This window comes from Miscanthus floridulus, chromosome 18 (genome assembly GCF_019320115.1).
Source record: "Miscanthus floridulus cultivar M001 chromosome 18, ASM1932011v1, whole genome shotgun sequence".
NCBI classification, from domain to species: Eukaryota; Viridiplantae; Streptophyta; class Magnoliopsida; order Poales; family Poaceae; genus Miscanthus; species Miscanthus floridulus.
In genome coordinates, this window is record NC_089597.1 from 133,403,250 (window position 1) to 133,426,507 (window position 23,258).

A 23,258-nucleotide genomic window follows, 5' to 3' on the forward strand; every position below is an offset into this window, starting at 1 on the left:
TTTTTATTTTTCTAATCCAAGAACAGAATCACACACAGGGTGGTGCACTGGTGTAGTTCTCGACTTCTCGTCCTCTCGATGCTACTGACAGCAATTAGCATTACATTTATTTATGTCCAGGAGAGACGCATCAGTCATCATAGTACCTATTTGCCTATTATTCATAGATGACACTAATTACTAAAATAGTACTCTATAAACAGTCAGCGTGTTCGTTGATTAGTTTCTAGACCGATAAATTTGACTGATGCTGGTACGTTGTAAAAAAAAAATACTGTTGGCTGACTGATAAGTCCTGACCGAAACCAAAACGAACAAGAACAACTGATGAATGAGTGATAGGATCACAAGACAGAGCTTTTATCCAGCAGGACGAATCCTGGAGCCTATCACTGTTATTCTGCCCTAGGGTTCACAAGTCACAATACAACAAAAAAACAGATTGGGGGCCTCTCTGCATTCTACTGGTACTAGCAGTACAGACCACACTTAATCAACAGCAAAACCCATGGATTAATTAATTAAACAAACAGACAAATGGATGGATGGGACGAATGAATGTGAACTAACACAATACAAGCATACTAACCATCAAGTAGTGTAGTGAGAACTGAGAAGGCACAGCAGCAACAGCATGGTTCTTTTCCTTTGCAATCCAATCCCATCAACACTAGTAGCTCCCTCCTCTCTCCCCTAATGACATGTGAGCCCTCAACTCAAACCTACCTTAATGCCACTGTTCACCGTTTATCATAGGGAATAATTGTCCCCCTTCCATTCCCCATATATTAATCCCGTCTCCCCTCACCCTTTCCCTCACCCATGGCATTGGCATCCTCCGCTCTCCCTCTCCCCACCACCACACCTTCCTCCTCCTCACAAGCCATAGCCGCCACCACCTCTTTCTGTGCTTACCCTCTCGCATTCTTCGAGTTCGAGGAGAAAGCGGCGGCGGCGGCGATGGAGCTGGAAGAGCAGGCCTTCCTGGAGGAGATCCTCTCCCTGCGGAGGGACGGCTGGGACTGCAATGCCATGGGGGACTTCTTCTCCCCGGTGGCGGCCATGGACTGCTCCTTCCAGGACCGCCACCACCAGGTGCCCACCGTCAGCGTCCTCCCCACATTCACCGCCTCCTACGCCCAGCCGCAGCCGCAGCCGGCGCCCGGCTTCGACTGCCTCAGCGAGGTCTACGGCGCCGCCGCGGCGTTCGGCGGGACCAATGCCGGTGACTACGGCGGCGAGATGGGGTTCCTTGACGTCGTCGAGCCCCAGGCGGCGGCGGCGCTGGTGGACGGCGTCGGCGTCGGCGGCGTCACCGCGGGCCTCGGGGTCTGCAAGATGGAGCCTGGCCTGGGGGAGAGTGGCGGCGCGTTCGGCCCTGGCCCCGGTGTCGCGCCGCCGCCGGCCCCGGCGTCCAAGAAGAAGAGGGTCGAGGGGATGCCGTCCAAGAACCTGATGGCCGAGCGCCGCCGCCGCAAGCGCCTCAACGACCGCCTCTCCATGCTGCGCTCCGTCGTGCCCAAGATCAGCAAGGTGAGAAGGACAAAAAAAAAAAAAATCTCTCCTTTTTCTTGGTTCTTGTCCTCGGCCAAGAAAGGACATTTGCAGTAACAGCAAGCAAACAATCTATCTATCTATCTATCTATGGCGGCTGGGCTGATGAGAGATGAAATGTGCGTCGTGGTGCGCAGATGGACCGCACGTCGATCCTGGGCGACACGATCGACTACATGAAGGAGCTGCTGGAGAGGATCAAGCTGCTGCAGGAGGAGATCGACCAGCAGCAGCAGGAGGCGCCGGGCATGCTCAGCGTCTTCCGGGAGCTCAACCCCAACGAGATGGTGGCCAGGAACACCCCCAAGGTACGTGAAGAAACGATTTTTCTAGCTGCTGATGCTGCTGCTGCGATTGGGGGAAGGGAAATGTGAGGTGAGGCTGAGATGCTGCTGCTATGTACGTGATGCCTCGTGCAGTTCGACGTGGAGCGGAAGGAGGGCGGCGACACCCGGGTGGAGATCTACTGCGCCGCCAAGCCGGGGCTGCTGCTGTCCACGGTGAGCACGCTGGATACACTAGGGCTCGACATCCAGCAGTGCGTCATCAGCTGCTTCAATGACTTCGGCATGCACGCCTCCTGCTCCGAGGTAGTGACCACTGCTTGTCCATCCATCCATTGGTTCGCGGCCATACATTACATACTCCTCCGTCAAATTGGATGCAATGCAATGCATCAAGTTTGCTTCATGAATGGTTGCTGGAGGTAAAGAAAAGCTGACAATTTTTCGCTGACAACAATGCCGCAGATGCAGAGGGACATGATCAGCACGGACGCGATAAAGCAGGAGCTGTTCAAGAAGGCTGGCTACGGCGGAGGCTGCTTGTAGAGGGCATGGCGTGGCTGGAGGAGGACGAAGAAGAGGAGCAGGAGGCAGCAATAAATTAAGCTTAAGCAGCGCTAGTAGCGGTGGTAGCAAGGAGCAGCAGTAGTATCAGTTCAGGTCCAGTAGCAGAAAAGGCAGGCAGGGCAGAGGCCGGCAAAGATTTGGGAGGCCTTTTTGCAATCCATCTCCCCATCATAACCCACTTCGATCTATCCATGTTAGCGGTGTGTGTCCAGTCCGTCCTAGCATCATGCAGGATGTAAAGGTTGCCCTGTGCTGCTGAATCTTTCTCCTATATTTATTAATTAACAAGAGCAAAGCTCGCTGCCTTTCTAATGATTGATCAGAAATGCCTTTGGCGATTCCCTCTCTTTTTGGATATATCTATATATAATGTTCTTCATTCAGCTCCTCTGTTCTGTTCTGTTCGTTGTATTGTGGATATATAATGTTAGCTCATATTGTGGAGGTATCAAGGAAGGAAGGGCATGTGTGTTGCTGAAATGTTCAGTCCAGCTTATGATCTGTATCTGTATGTATTGCCAATTCGCCATTGCCGGTGGACGGACACTGCAACCAGCCAATGAAGCAAAGAAATGTATTTGTAGAGTAGAAGTAGAACAGACAGGAAACAATGAGGCACTAGAGTGCCACCACAAAATTCTGCTCTTCCTTTTTCTCTTGCTGTCACATTCTGATACAACTACTACCAAGCACTAGAGTTCCGGCCGCCAAATGAAATCCAGAGGAGGGAGCGGAAGAGGAAAACCCCCTTCCCTCCATTCCATGCTTCATCTGTTCATCATCATCTGTAATGATCGCTATCACGGGACGCTGATTGGGATTCGCGGAGGCTCCAAACTTTGTTGCTTCTTGTTGATCTTGGGCCCTCTCCTTTCTCTCTCTGTCCAATCCAAGCATGGAGGGTCGCTTTCGCAATCTCCCGTTTTGCTTGCTGCTCCCGTTGGTTCCATGACCGTGGTCCATGGATGGACTTCCGTTTTCTGTGGGCGGTAAAAGATTTCACCACGGAAGCAGATCAGTGGCGGTTGTCGTATCTCTTGGCGCTCTGCACGGCGACCGCGGGAGAGGTTGGGCTGGGGACCATGACAAAGCTGACTAGCCGGCCACTCGCTCCTTTGCAGGAGAGAGAGGGATAGAGGAGAGGATGCCGGCGGGGAAAGCGTCATTGATGGACGTATTTGACCCCTAGTAGTTTTTGTATATATATATATACGGAGTGCTACGCAGACAGAGACGGTGTCCAGCCGTTTGTCTGCCCAACCCGTTTTTTTCTTCTATATCTTTTGATGAGCTAACAGTTCAATACTCGTACCGTCTTTAATGGAAGTCTCACTTGTCTATGAGGCAAATGATTCCAAACTTAACTAGATTTATAACAAACGGTTAACATTTATATATCAAATATAGGCTCATTATGGAAATAAAGCATCCTGACCGAATTTGTAATGGCCCTATCCTGAATCCTAATAAAGCAGCCAACCGCATCTTCAGCTAACTGATTGCTCATGGCTAATGCTGCGAGGAATGAACAACCCCCCTACCTGTCCCGTGGACGGATCGTCGTCCACTGCAGATCCATCTGAACCTTGTAAAGGTGCTCAATCTAGACTCCAATTTTTGTACTTTTCTTGTCCAAGTCCCAGGCCAGACGCCTTTGCTTTGCTTTGCTTGCTTTTCGTAGTCGTACTAATATCTAATACAAGGAAGACGGTGACCGTGCGTGCTAATGTATAGGAGTATGTTTAGTATAGTAGTGGTAGATGGAATGAGTTGCCATCAGGACAAGATGAATGGGGTTATTATAACAAAATGTATTAAGGAAGTAAAAGAATGACAGGCTTGCGCAAGTAATTAAGAAAAGAAAGACGCTGAACCGGTCGAGATGGGGACGGGGACGCGGGTGGGTGGGTGTTGGCAGCAGCAGCCGGGGACTGGGACTGGAACTGGCAGGCGTGTCACTCTGCCTCTGATCACCTCGGCGCTGCAACTGTTGGTTGCCGCGCGAGGCGGGCGCTCTCCATGGCATCCGATGGGCGTCGATGATCGGGGTGGGTCGTCGGCCGCAATGACTACGATGAGGGCAGCGCCATCAGTCATCATCATAACCATAGTCCACGAGCAGGAGGCGACGCCGCCCATGCATGATCTCCACCAGAAGTCCCAGCAGCAGCGTCTCTCTTCTCTTCAGCCCACACCACACAGCTGCCGGCCGGTATACGAGGAAATCTAACACAGAGGGCACCATGTGCTGGTGGATAGGAAAGGAAACAGCCTGCAGGACACCCAACTGGGCCGGACCCATATAACTAGCTGGGCTGGACCTTAATACTGTTTTTTTGAGATAGGACCTTAATACTGCTGCCCTATAATAAGCAGTCCTGATTGTTTGCCTTGCCATGTGCCTTCTGATTCCATTCATGGGCCATGGCGTCGCTACTTGCACTGCCTGTGCCTCACACCTCACAGGACACCACCACTCATTCAGTTCCAAACTTCCAATGCCAATGGATCAACACTAAGATTTTTGGCTGCTACAAGTGCTACCCCGAGAGGCCAAAGTCATGTTGTAATGTTATACTAGATGAAAGAAGCACTGATATGCTAGGTAGTAGGTACAGCAGCAATAAGGGCGCAGGGGCAGCCATAGGGCTATTACAAAATGCCGCTTTCTGCCCAAAGTTTCTGTCAACCAATTACATATATATACATAGTAATTGGCAAGGGGGAGAGATAGAGAGGACGACCTGTTATTATTATATACAACTTAGAACCATGGCATCCACCAGATGTACATTTTGCCGAGGTTGTTGAGGGAGACTGCTTCAGCGATCAGCCGCCGCGCTTGGCCTTCCACGGAGAGCGGCAGTGAAGGGCTGGCTTTAACACCCACCAGAACTCCCTGGAGCCTCGATTTGATGTTAGTGATGGCCCTCTGGAAGATTGGATTGTATAAAACAAGAGATACATCAGAATGCTACCGGTGTAATGGTGGTTACTACTTCTAGGACATGTCAAATATGCGCGCGTCCAGTGCCCTTGCTGTATATGCATCATACCTGCGCGTGTGGGTTCTGGACTTCACCTCCGCTAGACTTGTTAAGTTTGGTCCACTCGACGAGTGGATCATGGATGAAGGTCTCAAGGACAGTCATGAGGGTCTCCTTGTGGGTCCTGAGAACAGATAGAGTGATTTCACAGACCTTTAAAAATATGCCTTCATACCCAGTGATGCCCAAGCCATCGATCATGTTCTGCAGTTGAAGTCCAAGAAAAAAAAAACCATGTTACAGGTCAGATATCCACAGAGCTTGAAAGGCACGAAAAACTAACCAAGACATGCTCTCGCTACTTACCTGTGTAAGCCTAAACGGCACCACCTCAGGCTTGTCCAGTAGCAAGCCCCTATCAAACAGGCAGCTAAAATCCACGTGCACACAGTCCCCGGTCGTCGAGTCGAAGAGGATGTTTTCACCATGCCTGTCGCCCAGCCCCACGATGTGCCCAACCATCGACCACACTGCCGTGGTATGTGCATATGCCACTCTAGCACGAAACCATGCAGCTGGTTCAGAGAATGTTGTCAAGAACCATTTGTGGAAAACTGGGGGAAACATTGGAAGGATTCTGGTCTTCAGCATCACATCGTCAGGCATTTTCCCATGGCATATGTCATATATTTTCTTGATTTGTGAATTTGTTTTCGCCCTATCAAACTTCCCAAGAGTTATGTAGATGTCCTGAAGAATATGCCGAAGACCACGAGTATTGGGCACCCATTCTACCATTCCACAATCTTCGGTAAGTGGTACCACTGCAAAGGTTCTGATATAGAGCTTTCTCCTGCGGCTCTCAGGGAACCTTGGAGAGGAGACGGTTGATCATTGCATTGAACTCCATCATGCGTGAGTCTTTCCTAAGATCATCCTTAGGTTTGCAAAGAAATGGACGTTCAACTCCATCACTTCCGAGGAAAACAACCTGAAGTTCAAAATGATCAGCTGGTGAGTTGCTATCAGCCTAGTGAAGTATAGCTATAGGACCGCTAACTCTAATACTAACAAACTTGTACAAGTGTCGAACAGCCTTTTAACTTCAATATCAAATTCAACAATGATTTGTACAACACTCTAGAAATATTCACCATCTAACAAAATTTAGAATGGCTTTTGATGTGAAATTTAGTTAGCCTAAACAGTTGCTCTTCATACTAATGCAGTAATTAATCAAGCAAGGCAATGCTCAACGTACCTTTTTGGTTTCTGAAGGGAGTTAAGAATTTCTGCTTCATCAGCTATTCCAGCTATAGTGGGATGTTGAGAGACTGAGAAGGGGTGAAAACCAGATTGATCCGACATATTTGAATCATATGATGGCAGAGTCCACAGTTAAAGCTTGCTGGACAGGTAAGATAATTCCTAGTGGCATCATTCTTTTCAAGGCACTGAACTCAGTTGAGATGTTTATTGTTTTCGCCCTTGGTTGCCCTGGATGAGAGCAGAGCCTAATAAGATGGCCTATAAGATTAGTAAATTGACTGAAGAGTGCATTACTCCCACGCCGACATCCTTTCTTTGCTGACTGCAATATTTCTGCAGCAGCATCTCGTCTTGCCAGAACAGTGGAATTAGACACTGCAGCCATCATCCAAAGAGCTTGTTGAGGGTATTCCCGTAAAATAGATGTGATGATGCATTTGACCATTCTGACAACGTCAGCATTTTGGTGACAGATGCGGGAGATCAACTGAGACAGCACAGTAAGCCACTGATATGTTGGTAGATCCTTCAAACACCCACGTATGAGGCCTAAAACCTGCAATGGGCTGATTAAGTTTCTTACGCAGAATGAAAAAAAATGAATATGAAAAGGATGTGCAGTCAATTTACATTTGCATTAATCTCTTTCATACGTTGATTGGAGGAAGATTCATTTCGGACATATATGCTTCCAAATTCAAACCAAAGAGTAAGCATTCGAGGCAGTGCTTGAAAAAGATTCTTATGTCCTTTGTGAAGTGCTTTTCCATAACATAGTAGCACTCCCGGAAGAAATTCACACCAAGGCTTCTCTTTTTCTTCAATTGCCCTGCTTGCAGAGCTAGAAGGGACTGGTCCAACTTTACAAGCAAACTTATCTTCTTGCCTTTTCCTAGCATCAACAAGCAAATCATCAAAAAACTTTGCCATGCAGAAAAAACCTTTTTCCCACTTGGGCCGCAATTCCGTTACTCTAGAATAGAGAGATTTGACATCCGCACTCTGTTTTTGCCCTGTATTGTGAATCCATCTAGTATAGAGAAGCAGGGTTTTAGACACATCTGGATTCTCTTTCGATGCTTGTGTTGCAGAGATAGGTGCATTTGGCAAAGCAAGAGAGAGGCTACAAAGAGATGAAACGACAGCATTTCCCAAAACTTCCGCTGGCATGTTGATAAGCGTTTGCTGAAGTTCAGCTATAGCGCTATCAAACTTCCGTATATTCCAGAGATACTTTGCCTTCTCCATGTGAGCATTGGGGGCACCTGAGGCATCTGCTTCTAGTATTGCAAGGTGGGCTGTCTCATTGTGACCAGCCAAACGGCAGAGCTTAGCATACTGAAGCCAGCAGTTCCCAACTTGAACATTCATATGACTCTGACTAAAAACCACCCTTCGCAGAGCAAGTAAAGGTTCCCTTGTCCATAGGGATGGCTGTGTGCATCTCAGACGGTTCTCCCAATCCTTTGTTAACTTCAGAAAGTTTGGATCGTTTGCACGAAATGACTTATCAATAAACGACTCATCTCCCAACAGGGAATTGAAGTCTTCCAACTCACGCAACATATGGAGCTTGACAACATAAGGATATGCACGCATATATGAGTCCATGCCTGCCGCAGCCAGAGGTACAAGCAATGCTTGCTTGGACTGGGCAATTTTTTCAGCAACCAGAAACTGATCTTTGATCATCATGGCCTTGAATATCTTAGCAAGATCCATGTCAAAAGAAGCATTATTCTCAGAACTGCTGAACACCAGACCCTTGTCTGTCCCGGTCAGATATGAATCCATGAGATCCCATCTCCCTAATCGCCACGCTGCTTGCACTCCATGCATGCACCAAGTTTTCTTATACTGGGGTATACTGCAAACCAAACCGTCCACATGGGCGATCATGCCTTGAAGGTGGCACATGTTTAGCAAACAATTAAGAACATCGGATTGTCTATGAACAGAGGTAGGTTCCATTTGCAAGGCCTGTTCACATAAGGTTAGGACTTCAGCCCAGTTTCCAGCTTTCTCATTAATGATAAGCTGATCCTGTAGGCTCGATGACTTCCTCAGATTCGCTAAACCTAGGAGGCCATCAGGCTCATCCAATCCTCCATATATTTCCATAAGAAAAGATATGTCATTGTCTGAAAAGGTGCCACTACACTCCGCAGCTGGATTGGAGGAACCAGAATTCTCCTGGACATGGGATTCAAAGTACATTAGAGCACGAGCATGAGCTTGACATCTAAGAGAGGCCCTTGCTAGAGTGACTTTAGGTATAGCAGCCAGCAACTCAGCAACATTGCTACACTGCACCAGCATTTGATCCTGTTCATGATCAGAATATGTTCCATCTTTCAGTTTACCTCCATGCTTTCCAGCCATGGCATAACTAGACTGGGATAAAGCAATTTCCTGTTTGAGGTCATCAACCCATTGCCCAAGGTTATCAAGTAAAGTGAAGATGGCTTGAATACAGACCTCACTCTGCCCCACTGCAATTTCATGAACAGCAGCCCCACTATTTTCAGAAGCAGCAGCATTGAGAACACACAGAATTTCCTCAGTAATGCTCTGACGAGCCTCTGGAGTACCATAACAGACAACATTTAAGACCAAGTATGGTAAGAGATAGATTGCAGTTGGCATGTCATGCCGAAGGATTCCACGGCATGCACTAAAAATACTAGAACGGGATCCAGTTGCATGTGATGACAACTTTCTAATCCAGTAGTATATCCACCTTCTAAAAGACATTGTTGGGCGGAATATTGGGCCAGCTAAAGCAGAATCAGTTGTGTTAGGAAGATGAAACCTCGATGTTAAGCATGGGGCAATAATTTCCTTGACATAGTTTGAGAAACGGTCCCACAACTTCTGGCCCCTGTAGCTTCATCTCACAACAATTTGATTCTTCATTAGATGAAGACTGGCAACCTGCCAATTTTAGTAGCTCCTGGATAGCCAAGGCAGCAGAATCTTGCACTGTAGTGTCAGCAGCAGCTCTGAATGCCCTTGCAAGATGCTTGTGGATCAACCCAAATATCAGATCATCATCTGAACATTCTATCTTAAAGCGCTCACAAGAACTTACCTTCAACTTAGCAGGATCAACAGCACCAAGTGCGCCAAGACAGTCTGCACAAACTAGTTTCAGTCTCTGGCCAACAACAGTCCTTGATTGCTCTGCACATCCTTTAAGTAAAGCCATAACTAAAGAGCTTATTACATCCAAATCAGCAATATCTTCACCAATGATAAGAGCAGTCATATCCTCCCTTCTGGCATTGAATAATTTACTCAGCTCACAAGCTACCATGTACCTCACATTTAAGCTTTCATGATTAAGACCATTGACAGCATCCTTCAGATGATCTTGCAGTGTCATTAGCCCTCTAGCTTCCTGTATTACCTTGTTTACTTCCGATAAAGACGGCATGCTAGGCAACAGTGGTAGTTCACGTATATGTTGCTTTAGCAAGCTATTGTTTTTCACAACAAGCTCTTCTAGGATTTCAACAATTTTACCTAGGTTCGTGGAAGGACATCCTCTGCACCTTTCCAGAGATGGAATGAAAGCAGCTACAACTTGGGACAGAACATATTTGATACTACTTGGTGATACTTCAGCCAATTGCTTTATGAAAAAATGTAAGACATCAAGACCATCCATCTGGAGACCTTCCTTATCAATGGCGAAACTCAACAGGACCATAATCTTTGGCGTATGTGTACTCAAATAAGGGCCCATCATCTCAATCAATTTCCTTATTCGCTGGAGAGCTTGTTTTTGAAGCTTCATATCATCAGAGTGAAGCATCTTCTTGTCAATGCTATTGAGAAGGCGAACAAAATCATTCCTCAAAAACTCAGGAAGAGTTTCACTGCCTGTCAGAATTCTAGCAATATTCTGAATTGTTGGTGAGATTTTTGCTGTCCTGAAAATTAATATATTATTAGAAAATTGTTCATATATACCTAACATTTACAATGAACTGCATGTCTAATGGAAAGAATATAACCTTATATCATTCTCAATCTGATCAGATTCCCCAGGAAAACATACAATTTCATCAAGCAGTGTAGGCAAAGCAGCTGCAAATATCTCTTTGCTATCAGTTCCCGTCTCATTCTTATAAAATTGCAGAACTGATGGTAAATGCTGCCCATCTTCATAAAAAAGAGCAAAGCAGAGAACTTTAGGCAACATATTTACAATCAGTGGTACCAACTCAGTGTTTAGATGGCTTGCCAGTTCACGCAGAGTAAAAATAGCATGGTTATTGTTTGGGTGCGATACAATGAGCTTTGGTATAACTGATGGAACCATTCTCTTAATCAGCTCTACGGTCTTAATACCTACAATGTCCTCAGCGAATTCCTTAATTATTACTGGATGAGTCACAAGTCTAGATGACAGATAGTCATATAAATTATCTCTAGCATGTGAGTACTTCAAGAGGAAGAGATCCAGTCCTCCTTTGAAACAGAATGCACAGCATCTGTGAATTAATCTCAATGCAGTCATCCTTATGATGGAATTATGATTATCAAGCTGGCCAATAAGTAACACAAATGAGCAGAAGAAAACTTCTCCATGAATATCACTAACTTTCACAATAGTACCAATTGATTCCAGAAGTGTCAAAAGAATCTGAGAATCTTCAGCTTTGGTGAAAGAACATTTTATCTTGTCCATGAACTGAAGTTCTTTAGACCCTTCATTCATTCCCAGTCCACCAGAAAACAAAATATCCATAACACTGTTTTCCAAGAAGCAGTAGACTACACCAGAAAATGCTTCCCTGACAGCTTTCATTTCATGACACAGAAGAAATTCAAAACACTGATTCCACCGAGTTCTCATCTCAAGTAGAAGATGCCTGCTAGAATGCCTCAATAACCGTGGCAAAGCTTCAACCAAAGAAACTATAGATTCCTCAGAAGTCCCTGTGTAGAGAAATTTGAAAAAGAGAGTGTGGGCCTTGGAGATGTTAATATTGAAGTCCACATTCTCAACTTGTAATGGTGCAATGTCCACTATAGAAACTTGCTCTTCATTGTGGACAGTTCTATTCATGATATCACATTGAGGGCAACAGAAACCTCTCAAGAGAAGATCTAATGTTGACACAGGTTGTTCATAGTGCTTGTCCAAGAATAGCTTGCAATGGTCCCCCACATTGTCAGTGTGATCAGTGGTTCCATTTAAGCAAGATAGAAAACCAAGTGAAAAGGCAATACTTTTCCCCACGTTCTCGAGTCCTAAAGCATCCACTGACCTGTAGCAAGCAAACAAGGGACGGCATAGTAAGATATCAACCTAAAATCATGGAACTACATGTATTTAAGAACAAAATTTGAAGGATAGAATCACACGTACTGGATAACAAACAAAATAACTTATTAAAAAACTTTAACTGGAAAAGTACATCTCATCTACAATAATCATGAAAGGGGAAGCAAGTACACTCACTCAAGTTTCTTAAACATTGCTCCAAGCATCCTAGGACCAGAATATAACACAATTATGGGTAGTGATATAATTGCCTCATTTTTAGTCTCAGCAGTTCCATTATGGATAGCCAAATCAAGGAATTCAAGATCACATCCAGAAGTCAGTCTATTGCCAATCTTAGCAAAGACTTGCAACAAAAGATATTCTATCTTGTAGTTTGAACTAGTTTCAGTGACAGCATGACCAACATCCCACATCAGTTTCAACATGCTGATGAGGTCAGCATATGTTGGATGAACAAAATGTGTACCATCGCCAATCAACTGAGAGTCATCTTCAAGAAGTTTAGTGTGCCCAGGAAGATTGACTGCACCAACATTAAGACAAAAAGGGTTAGCTACTAAAGTTGAAATAAAGAGATGCACAACTTGATTACCATATACTCAGGAAGGTCAAGCATAATCTAAATCTAAACCTTAAAAACTTGTAAGCTGATGTCAGGGAGAAACAGATCACTTACGTATACCATTTTTTACAAGCCTAACTGTCCTAATATTGCAGTCTTGAAGATGCTTTGTTCGAGGGATGATGCTGCGAAATTGCAAGGGTGTATAATCTGGACCACCACAAACGGCTCCCTGTGCATGCTAAGCTAGCTAGCTTATCTGGGCATTCGGATTTAGGAATGGGGGTAATTTGTGGTTACTTTTCAGAGCAGTACAGTGCTTATTTATAAACGCTGCTGTGGAAAACGAGCACAGGCAAATCATTCTGTTCAGTTTGGCAAAACAGATCAAGTTTGACACATTATTTCTTCCGTGGTCCTTAGTCTCACATTCCACGCATTTGTTCTGTATTTTTAAACACAACTGTATCTCTGTCTAGGAAGTATTACCAACGTGAAAGGGAAATTACTTCCCTCCGTTCCAATTTATAGGTCGTTTAGGTATTTCTAGATACACATTTTTTTTATTATGCATCTAGACATATTGTATATCTAGGTACATAGCAAAAGCTATGTACCTAGAAAAGCCAAAAACGACCTATAATTTGGGACAGAGGGTGGTAGCACATATTTAGAGCTCTTCCAAGACAAATGAACCTGATGTCTCAAAGACAGATCATAAGAAAATCGCAGCACATAAGGCCCAACAAGACATGCACAAAATGCAAAGTGCTGCTAAATTAAAGACATGCAGAAGTGGAAGGCTCACATTGGAGAAGAATTACAGTATGAAGAGCTTCAAAATACAGTGGCACGTCAAATGAATGCAAGTTTCTCTGGGCTGTCTGCAAGATTAATAATTTTTAGGATGAAAAAAAATACAAGCTAAATCAATAAACATGCAAGTTTCAGTGATTTTCGCCTACCTGTTTATGAATCCAAGAAATCCATGAAAGGACTTGCTTAGAAACTCTGGTAAACAGACTTGTCTTCGGATAAACACATAATGAAATACACAGCAGACTAATCACTTCTATAGCAGCCTCAGGGTCTAATGGATAAGTCTCATGATTGTCTGGTGACAGGCAATTAATCAGTGAATTTAAAGACTGTAGAAAAGCATAGCCATAATCTTCTTTTTCAAATCCAGTGGCAGCAGAAAATCCTGATTCAGTCATCTTCTGACGTTTGGCAGAACTGCTTTCCTCATGCCGTAATATTCTTTTCTGGCCAACTTTTGGCAACTCGATTTTTCCAGATCTTGCCTGAGGACTGCTTTGACCATTACCATCATCCAGAGTGAAAAAGGTTTGACCAAATTTGCTGATAACCGCTCGAATGCATTGAATCAGTTTGCTGCAAGGTTTTGGCAAGCAGAGCAACTTCAGAAGGATTTCTGGTTTCCATACTTGTACAGAGCAAAGTTCAACTATTCTCTTGTATGCAGTGTACAGTGCAACCTGAAAAGGAGTAGGGGTTAGTAGATGGAACTATGCATAGAACCTAGGTAAGTCAAGTTGGTCCTGGAACCTGAAGTTCTGCACTTTTGCTGGTCTTTACTGCTTTTTCAAGAATATTAACAATATCAACAGCTGTAGATTCAACAATATAGTCAGGACATGAAGAATGCAGTGCACGAAGACACACTCCCATTGAGAAGTCATAATCTGCATCTCTGCAGAAACCAAGATAAAGCATTTTGGTAACGTGTCAGATTTCTGGATTCCAATAAACAAGGGGGAACCAAAACCTATGTTATAAGTTACTACTTCTATTTGATATATAAATCATTTTAGGCCTTGGCAGAAGTCAGGAACTACAGTAGCAGTGTCGCAGAGAATGTTGCCAGTCAAGACCTCGTTCATTACAAGGACTGTTTTCCTCCCCTCCAAAGGGACCTAATTCTTAATTCTCTCCCCAAGAGGAATGCATGGGAAATGATGACACATTTATTGATTAGAAATTTAGAATAGCATCCAATTAGCATGGGCAGAATAGGAACACAAGGAGAACTTTGAATGAAAAATTTTAAGAGGAGCTGTAAAACGTTAAACCTACAATTGGAACCGTATGGAGTAAGGATTTTCACATGAGGTAGGATGAAGTGATATGTCTAGTTGCAATTTCCTTTGACCTCGAACCTGTAGAAAGAAGATTGGGAAACACCACACCCCTAATGAGGGGGGGGGGGGGGGGGGGGGGGGGGGGGGGGGGGACCTCTATTATATAGCCAATCAGGCTTGGTGTATAAGGAATACAATCGGTGTACATGGAAGGAATGAAAAACTTCCTAATACACATATATACTTCCTAATACCCGCCCGCAGTCATAGCAGGAGGATCACGGACGCAAAGACTGGACCGGAACTCAGTGAACAATGGAGTTGGAAGGCCCTTCGTCATGATGTCCGCGAACTGGTGAGAGGACGGCACATGGAGGACCCGGACCTCACCCAAGGCCACATTCTCACGGACGAAGTGGATGTCAATCTCGATGTGCTTCGTGCGCCGATGATGCACCGGGTTGGCTGTCATGTAGACAGCACTCACGTTGTCACAGTAGACAACAGTGGCCGAAGCGAGCGGGACATGAAGCTCCTGGAGAAGTTGGCGCAGCCAGCAACATTCGGCCACAGCATGAGCCACAGCACGATACTCCGCCTCAGCACTGGATCGAGACACCGTGGTCTGGCGCTTGGAGGACCAAGACACTAGATTGTCGCCGAGGTAGACGCAGAAGCCGGAGGTGGAGCGTCGAGAGTCCGGGCAGCCAGCCCGGTCAGCGTCGGAGTAGGCAGTCAGAGACTGAACAGAGCCGGTGCCGATGTGAAGTCCGGAGGAGAGTGTGCCCTTCACATAGCGCAAGATGCGCTTGATTAGGGCCATATAGGGCTCGCGCGGATCATGCATGAAGAGGCACACCTGCTGAACCACATACGCCAAGTCTGGTCTAGTCAGGGTGAGGTACTGAAGGGCCCCAGCAAGACTTCGGTACTCAGAGCCGTCCTGGAGCTTGGCGTCGTCCTGTGCCGAGAGCTTGGCATGAGTGTCAACGGGAGTCGCTGTAGAGTGACACTCAGCCATACCAGCACGCTGAAGAAGATCCAGGGCATACTGTCACTGAGACAGGAACAGGCCCTGGGAGGAACGCGTGACGAAGATGCCGAGGAAGTGATGCAAGGCGCTAAGATCCATCATGGCGAACTCGGAGTGAAGGCGCCCCATGATGTGCTGAAGAAGAGTCGAGGACGACGCGGTGAGGACAATGTCATCGACATATAGCAGCAAGTAGGCGATGCTCGGCCCCTTTTTGTAGACGTGTCGGAGACGGAGGCGACGAAGTCAAGCTGTCGAATGAAGGAGGCGAACCGCTGGTACCACGCCCTCGGTGCCTGCTTCAGTCCATACAAGGACTTCTGGAGGAGACAGACGTGATCTGGGGCGGCGGGGTCAACGAAGCCGGGCTGCTGGCAGTAAACAGTCTCAGCGAGATGGCCGTGAAGAAACGCATTCTTCACGTCCAGCTGGTGGATCGGCCAGGCGCGAGAAGCGGCGATGCTGAGGACGGTCCGTATCGTCGCTGGTTTGACAACCGGACTGAAGGTCTCGTCGTAGTCGATGCCGTGACTCTGGGAGAAGCCTCGGGCCACCCAGCGCGCCTTGTGCCGGGCGAGGGACCCATTAGCATGAAACTTATGCCAGAAGATCCACTTGCCCGACACGACATTGGTACCGGGCGGCCACGGGATGAGGCGCCAGGTGTCGTTATCGATGAGAGCCTAGAACTCGTCGACCATGGCAGCACGCCAGTTGGCGTCAGCCAGAGCACTGCGGTAGTTTGCCGGAAGCGGAGAAGGCGAAGATGGCGAGGCCGTCAAGCCCTGGTAGGACACCCGCTGAATGGCCCCAGTCACAGACCGAGTGACAGGGCGTGTAGGAGCAGGAGGAGGCGACGACGCCAGGACTGCGGGCTCCTGGGGTGCCGCGGGCGCAGGTGGCGGTCCAGAGGTGTGGGCGTCGGGTCTGCTGGCGCCAAGACCATGGCTGTCGACGTTGCAGGAGGCGTCGGGGCAGGTGTTGCAGCCGCCGGTGGCCGCCTGGTGTAGTGACGAGGCAGGGGCGGCACCAGCTGGCTGGTCGGTGCCGGGCGGCGAGTGGAACCCCCGACTGCAGGAGCAGGGACGGCGTCCAAGGGGGCCGTACCGGCAGTTGAGGAAGAGGGCGGCGTCCCGCCCACAGACGGAGCGCGGTACACGGCCGGGCCACGTACCAGGATGGCGGGGTCGTCGTCGGGAAGTTCCTGCAAAACAGCGGGTGAGGGCCGCGGCTGCTCAACGTCCGAGGACGGAGCGACCGAGGCGAGAGTAGGAGCATCGGAGGGGCTCGACAAAAGGAAGTCGAGCTGCGACGGGTGAGTAGGGTGGGAGGAGAAAGGAAAAACGGACTCGTCGAAGACAACATGGCGAGAGATGATGACTCGACGGGTAGATAGGTCAAGGCAGCGGTACCCTTTGTGGGACGAGGGGTAACCAAGGAAGACACGGGCTGCAGATCGGGGAGCAAGCTTGTGGCGTGCCGTGGCTGAGAGATTAGGGTAGCACAGACAACTGAATACACGCAAGTGAGAGTATTCGGGGGGCTGGGAATAGAGGAGTTGGTAGGGAATATTATTCTGAACAGCAGAACATGGGCGCCTGTTCAGAAGATAGGTGGCGGTGGCGAGCGCCTCGGCCCAGTATGGGGCGCCCATGGCGGCATGAATCAGTAGGGTGTGAGTCACATTATTAAGGGTGTGGAGGACACGCTCGGCTTTCCCATTCTGGGAAGAAGTATAGGGACATGAGAGGCGCAGGTGGATACCCCGAGAAGTCAAAAAAGATGTGAGTCTTATTGACAAACTCGGTCCCGTTGTCAGCCTGTATGCTGCGAACAGGAAGACTGAACTGCGTATGAGCATATGCACAGAAGTCTGTGATGTGTTTGGTGACTTCAGACTTGTGAACGAGAGGAGTCGTCCAACAAAAATGTGAGAAGTCGTCCAAAATAACAAGGTAGTAGCGATAACCAGAAATGCTAGCTACCGGAGAAGTCCAGACATTACAATGGACTAACTCAAAAGGAGTGGAACTGCGAGAGCTGGAATTAGAGAAAGGTAACCGCACATGTTTCCCTAATTGACATGAGTGACATAGAGTGCGACTGTCTTTATTACAAGTAATGGAGGCTTTCTGTCTAAGTGTAGTGATGGCGGCAGGGGCGGGATGACCGAGACGGAGATGCCACAAACTGGAGGAGATGGCGAGACTGGCGTGGGGTGCTGCAAAGCTGTCGGTTGGAGGGATGGTGTAAAGATCGCCGGTGCTATTGCAGCGAAGAATCTCGCGTCTGGTCGGAAAATCCTTGACAGAAAAACCAAAAGCGTCAAACTCTATGGTGCAGTTATTATCCTTAGTAAACTGACGAACGGAAATTAGATTACGTATTAAGGAAGGGACAACAAGGATGTTGTTAAGCTGAAAACGGGAGGTGGGGGTGGTGAGGGTAGAGTTGCCACGGCACGTGACTGGAAGGGTGTGTCCATTACCTACAGTAATGGAGGAGTGGGAGGGAGGGAGTCGGGAAAGAAGAATACCATCCGTAGACGACATGTGGCCGGATGCTCCTGAGTCAACGACCCAGCCGCTGTTCTACAGCGCCATCTGGTTCAAGGCAGAGACCAGTCCCGCTTGATCCCAGGTGGGCGCCTGAGCGGGGACGTAGGCAGCGTGGGCCTGCGGGGGTTGGCCCAGAAGACCAGGGGCGCCAGCCCCCGCTGCCCTGACTGTCGGCCTGCTGGAAGCCTGGAGCGCCGTAGGAGGTGGCTCCAGGACTGAAGCAGAACCACGGGCCGATGGGGCGAGGGTTGCCGGATGGGGCCTGGAAGCCACCGCCGCCCTTCTTGTGCTGCCACCGCTTCTTGCTACCACCGCCGCTGGTGCTGTTGCCGCCGGGCTGAATAGGTATAGCGGGTGGGTGACACCCGCCTGGACAGCTAGAGGAGGACGAAGCGTTCCCGGCAAGGAGGGCGGTGGAGGTGGAGACCTTCTCGTTAGCGAGGCGAAGTTCCTTCAGAGCGAGCATGTCCCGCGCCTGGGCGAAGGACGGGAAGCCGGCGGTGGAGTTGGCGATGTCGTCGGCTGTGGTGGTGAAGCGGGGGTTGAGTCCGCGGAGTAGGTTCAGGACAAGCTGCGAGTCCTGAACGGGACGACCGACGTCGCGAAGGGCGTTGGCGAGGGTCTTCATGCGGCCACAGTACTCGGCGATGGAGGAGTCGCCCTGCGTCATGGAGTGGAAATCGTGGCTGAGGAAGATCGCCCAGGACTGCCTGTTGGCGCGGAAGAGTCCCTCGATGGCGAGCCAGAGGTCCTGGGCGGTCTGGTCGTCATCGGTCATGGCGAGGTCGAGGACGGAGTCGTCGACGGAGCCGAAGAACCAAGAGCGGACGCAGCAGTCCGCTTGATCCCAAGCAGGGTCCTTGGGGCGAGGTGCCACCGTGCCGTCAACGTGCGACCGGAGGCCGAACGTATCGCACATGGACTTGAAGTACGACGCCCATCTGGAGTAGGCAGTGGACTTCATCGTCAGCGTCACGGGAACATGAGACTTGACGTTGACGGTGGCATAGGGGTGGACGGTGGGGGGGTTGGGCCGGGATTAAGATGAAGCCGCCGCCGCCGTTGCTGGTCGTGTCGCCAGCAGGAGCACCAGAGAAGACGCCGGTGGCAGTTGGCGGCACAGAGGTGCCACCATTGGCAGCAGGGGCGGGCCAGAGGGCGGCACATGGCCAGCAGCAAGGGCAGTAGGGGCACCGGATCCAGAGGGGACGGTGGCCATGGCACAGCAGGGGGCGCAGGCCAGAAGGGGAAGGCGCAGGGAGAGGAGAGGAGGCCCAGGATCTAATTAGCTGATACCATGTAGAAAGAAGATTGGGAAACACCACACCCCAAATGAGGGGGGTGACCTCTATTATATAGCCAATCAGGCTTGGTGTATAAGGAATACAATCGGTGTACATGGAAGGAATGAAAAACTTCCTAATACACATATATACTTCCTAATAGAACCCCGCAACAGTTATATGAATCATCTATCTGGATTTAATTTTAATATTGTCTTCGATGACCAAATAAACCACCCAATTACTGCCACCATTCAGATTTAGCGCGTGCCTTTTGTTTTCCTGTGGGCTTGTTCAAATTTAGAAGGTGTAACTAGTTTCCAAGGAATTAAAGTACAGTTATACGTTTGTTAGTGGTTTTCTGCTTTGGTTCACAGGCAAGTTATTTAAGCAAAGGCAGTAATTGATCCACGGTCATGCACATACGCATGCGGCTTCATTTACTGGCTGTGTAACTAGTACATGGCAGGAAACAAAGCTTCAGAAAGTATGTATACTTAATGAATTAAGCAAGTGCAATATTGTTGGCTATCATGCTCCTTGGTATATGAGCCAAAAAATGTGGGCCCTGAAAAGAAAAAAACTAGGGAGTATTTGCTATGTATAGTCTAATTAGCAGCTGGTTAGCATGTAGGTTGGCAGCACATTCTTCACTTGAGTCAGTGCAAGGATGGAGAAAATAATAGGAAATTTGGTTTGATACAAGCAACTTGGAACTTGGAAGGACAATGATGCACATGCAGCACATAATAGAAAGGAAAATTATCTGAACATGCAGGTTCATGCCTTCGTGGCAGCTGACGTGCTTGCATGCCTTTGTTGAAGAGAAAAATGTTGATCTCTTCTTTTAATTTATCTAGCTTTCACATGCTCAATCTTTTTCCCGGTTGGCCAATACAGCAAAACAATACCAATGGTGCAGTCGTGGGCTAGTTCTCATGCAGAAAATGGTTATAACTAGGGTGTCCTTTATGTGTAAGTGTGTTGCCTAGGGTAGTAGGGTTTGTCGTCTGGGCTATCATGGTTAGGGTTTTTCGCCGGTTTTCCATCTAATAAACCGCATGTCTGTATGGTTTTCAGGCCTAGTTTCCCTTATAAACCGGGTCAATTCCATTCTACTTAATTGAAAGGCAGAGCTCCTGTCATTGCGTTAAAAAAATAGATTCAATTCAGATTCAAAGACGGAAAATAGTGAAACATCCAAGTTATATTCTTGTTCCCACCTTGAGCTAAAGACACGATGGACACAAATGAAAAAATGCATAGCTGAGTAACTTTAAAGTGGTAGCTATCTGTTTCATTTATAATTTTACAGAGAGAAGTACCAAGCAGTAACATTCCAGTGACAGTAAAGAGAAATAGTATTTAAATGTAAATCCATTTCCAAAAACGCGTGCAGAGCAGCTAAAGAAAACAGATGCAAATTACAATCCAGCACAACGATAACCCAATATTGTGTCCAAGATCCAACTTATGTCTCCTCAATTGGGTGCAGTAATTTCAATAACTGGGAGCAATGAGTACGAACATCATTATACCTGATATCGGAGAGTTCGCTAATTTCTTGGCTCAAAATGCATGTGATTGAACGAATGATGTTTTCTAGAGGAAGAATCTCAGGAGTCATTACTGTGGCAACAATACGTGCGAAATCAAAACAAACCTGTTGCAACAGATTGACTTTCAGATACCAAAGGATAACCAAAAGTTAAAGCTATTCATTAAGAGAGATACCAACCTTATGCAGAGAACCATCCCCATAGCAGAGGATAGAACAAGCAGCAGAAACAAATGGCATGTTAACAAGCCCATCAACATACAAGGTCCCATCTGTAAGACACTTGTTAACTAGTTTAATCAACGAAGTGGCAAATGGGCGCCATCTTGCATCGCCTGTCAGATCAACCAGCACGCCAGGTCCATTCTTAGGTCGGCAACTGGCTGGGAGCTCACTATAAGGCCCAGGTGTGTCTAATATATCCAAGAAGGATCCACAGAGGCATTTAACTAAACATCTTCCAGGAGGCACGCCACTAGGACTTCTGTCATGCAATGATGCCACATATAGCACATCTGTTGGATTGAACAAGGTCAAGTTTCAGCCCTTTCTGCATGACTTAACTAATCATATTCCTACATTGTCTGTAATTATAGAATATAAGATGAACAGAACAAAATGCATACCTTCTACCGCAACCATAGCATCTAGAAAGAATTGTCTGTAGGCTTCACGGTCACCTGTACGGAGAATGGAGAGAAGATTCCAAACTGCCTGGAATATAATCTCATGACTCAACCTGCAATAGTGAAGAAAGAACATACATGTAAACAATAGGTGGGATGTTTAGCAAGTGAAATATGCCAGTGTGAAACTTAGATAGCACTACCTTATCAAATTACTTTAAAAAAAAAGACTGCAAGGATGACAGTCACACACACTTGTAGTTCACATTTATACTATTATTACTATACATGTGAAGTCGTCCTTAGACTACTAGGCCATTTTCCCTTTGACCCACAAGAAGAAATCCAAAGGTAAATTAATGTCCAGTTGCGGGTAACTTGGTACTCCTACTCTGGTAAATTAAGACACATGTTGCTAGGCACACTATACACTAATCACTAGTGGGTATCTGCACCTTTGGCCTCTTAGGCACAGAGATTATAAGCTAGCTCCATACCACGTCTGGATAGTAAATGGATTGGTACCGAATGGACAATATGCAACACCATTGCACAACTGTATGAATGGGGATAAATCTGTGTACATTTTTTTAGGAAAAAAGTGTACAACATACGAGATCCCAATCAAACAGCACATTCATACCACAATAGCATCCGCAATCTATTCCCTGATAGAAGAAGTGATTGGACTAGGGTTTAGCGGAGGCGAAAAGGAGGGGACGGAAGGCAGTGCCTGAAATTGGGCTCGGCGAGGAACGTGAGGATGCGGGCGATGACTCTGAGGACGTCGGCGGCGCGGCCGTTGTAGAATACCCCGGGGAACTTGAGCGCCGTGAAGGCGACCAGCTTCAGGATCGCGCTGACTTCCCTGAGCTCCCTCCCGGCGGCTGCAACCTCGGGCCCACACGGCAACGGTCAGGCCAACCGCGGTCCGCGGGAGATGAACGTGGACGGAGGGGAGCGAGAAGGCGGGCGCACCTTTGGGGGAGGGGACGACGTAGTCGCGGAGGAGGTTGGGGAGCACCTCGCGGAGCTTGACCTCGAGGTGCGCGGAGCCCGGCTCGGCGCCGTCGGACGCGGAGGAGGTCGAGGTAGACGCGATGAGCGCGCGGAGCTCGTTGATGTAGGTCGCCATTGCGCCGCGATCGCCGCAGCCGCCGCCACCGGAGATGGGGCGGAAGCGGGAGGGGCGGAGGGCTCGGCGGCGGGCCCTCGATGGCCTTTCCCTCCTTAATTTCGAACGGCAGTGGAGGGGAAGGGTAGGAGACAGGTTCCAGGTGCGTTCCCCTCTCGGCCTCTCCGGCTCTCCCACTCGGGCCCACAGGTTCGGCATTCCCACGCGTGGGCTCAATTGGGCCGCAAAGTAGGCCCAATTCAAAATTCAGAGCGACTTGGGTCTTTTTTTCCTAGCAAGGCATGCGATATCGAAACCTGTAATGCGTATGTGAATTAGACTCCATATCATAGACACAATTTATTGACTTGCATGAACACGGATCATGAGTCCAGGTCACATACAAGACACAGAGGGTGAGACATAACATGAAATCAGACTTTTTTGTATTGATCATTGCTA

General features: G+C 47.8%; 1 protein-coding gene and 1 pseudogene across 1 annotated transcript; one reads left to right on the top strand and one right to left on the bottom strand.

The window, feature by feature from the left end:
* Positions 1–816: 816 nt before the first annotated feature.
* LOC136521955 (transcription factor BHLH3-like) lies at positions 817–2,736 on the top strand. The gene is made up of 4 exons (XM_066515744.1): positions 817–1,533; positions 1,692–1,862; positions 1,974–2,144; positions 2,304–2,736. Exons 1-4 carry the CDS (start codon positions 823–825, stop codon positions 2,382–2,384), a joined length of 1,134 nt encoding a protein of 377 aa, XP_066371841.1. The 5' UTR covers positions 817–822; the 3' UTR covers positions 2,385–2,736.
* A 2,193-nt stretch (positions 2,737–4,929) lies between these two features.
* Positions 4,930–22,916, bottom strand: LOC136521416 (serine/threonine-protein kinase ATR-like; annotated as a pseudogene).
* Positions 22,917–23,258: the final 342 nt, after the last annotated feature.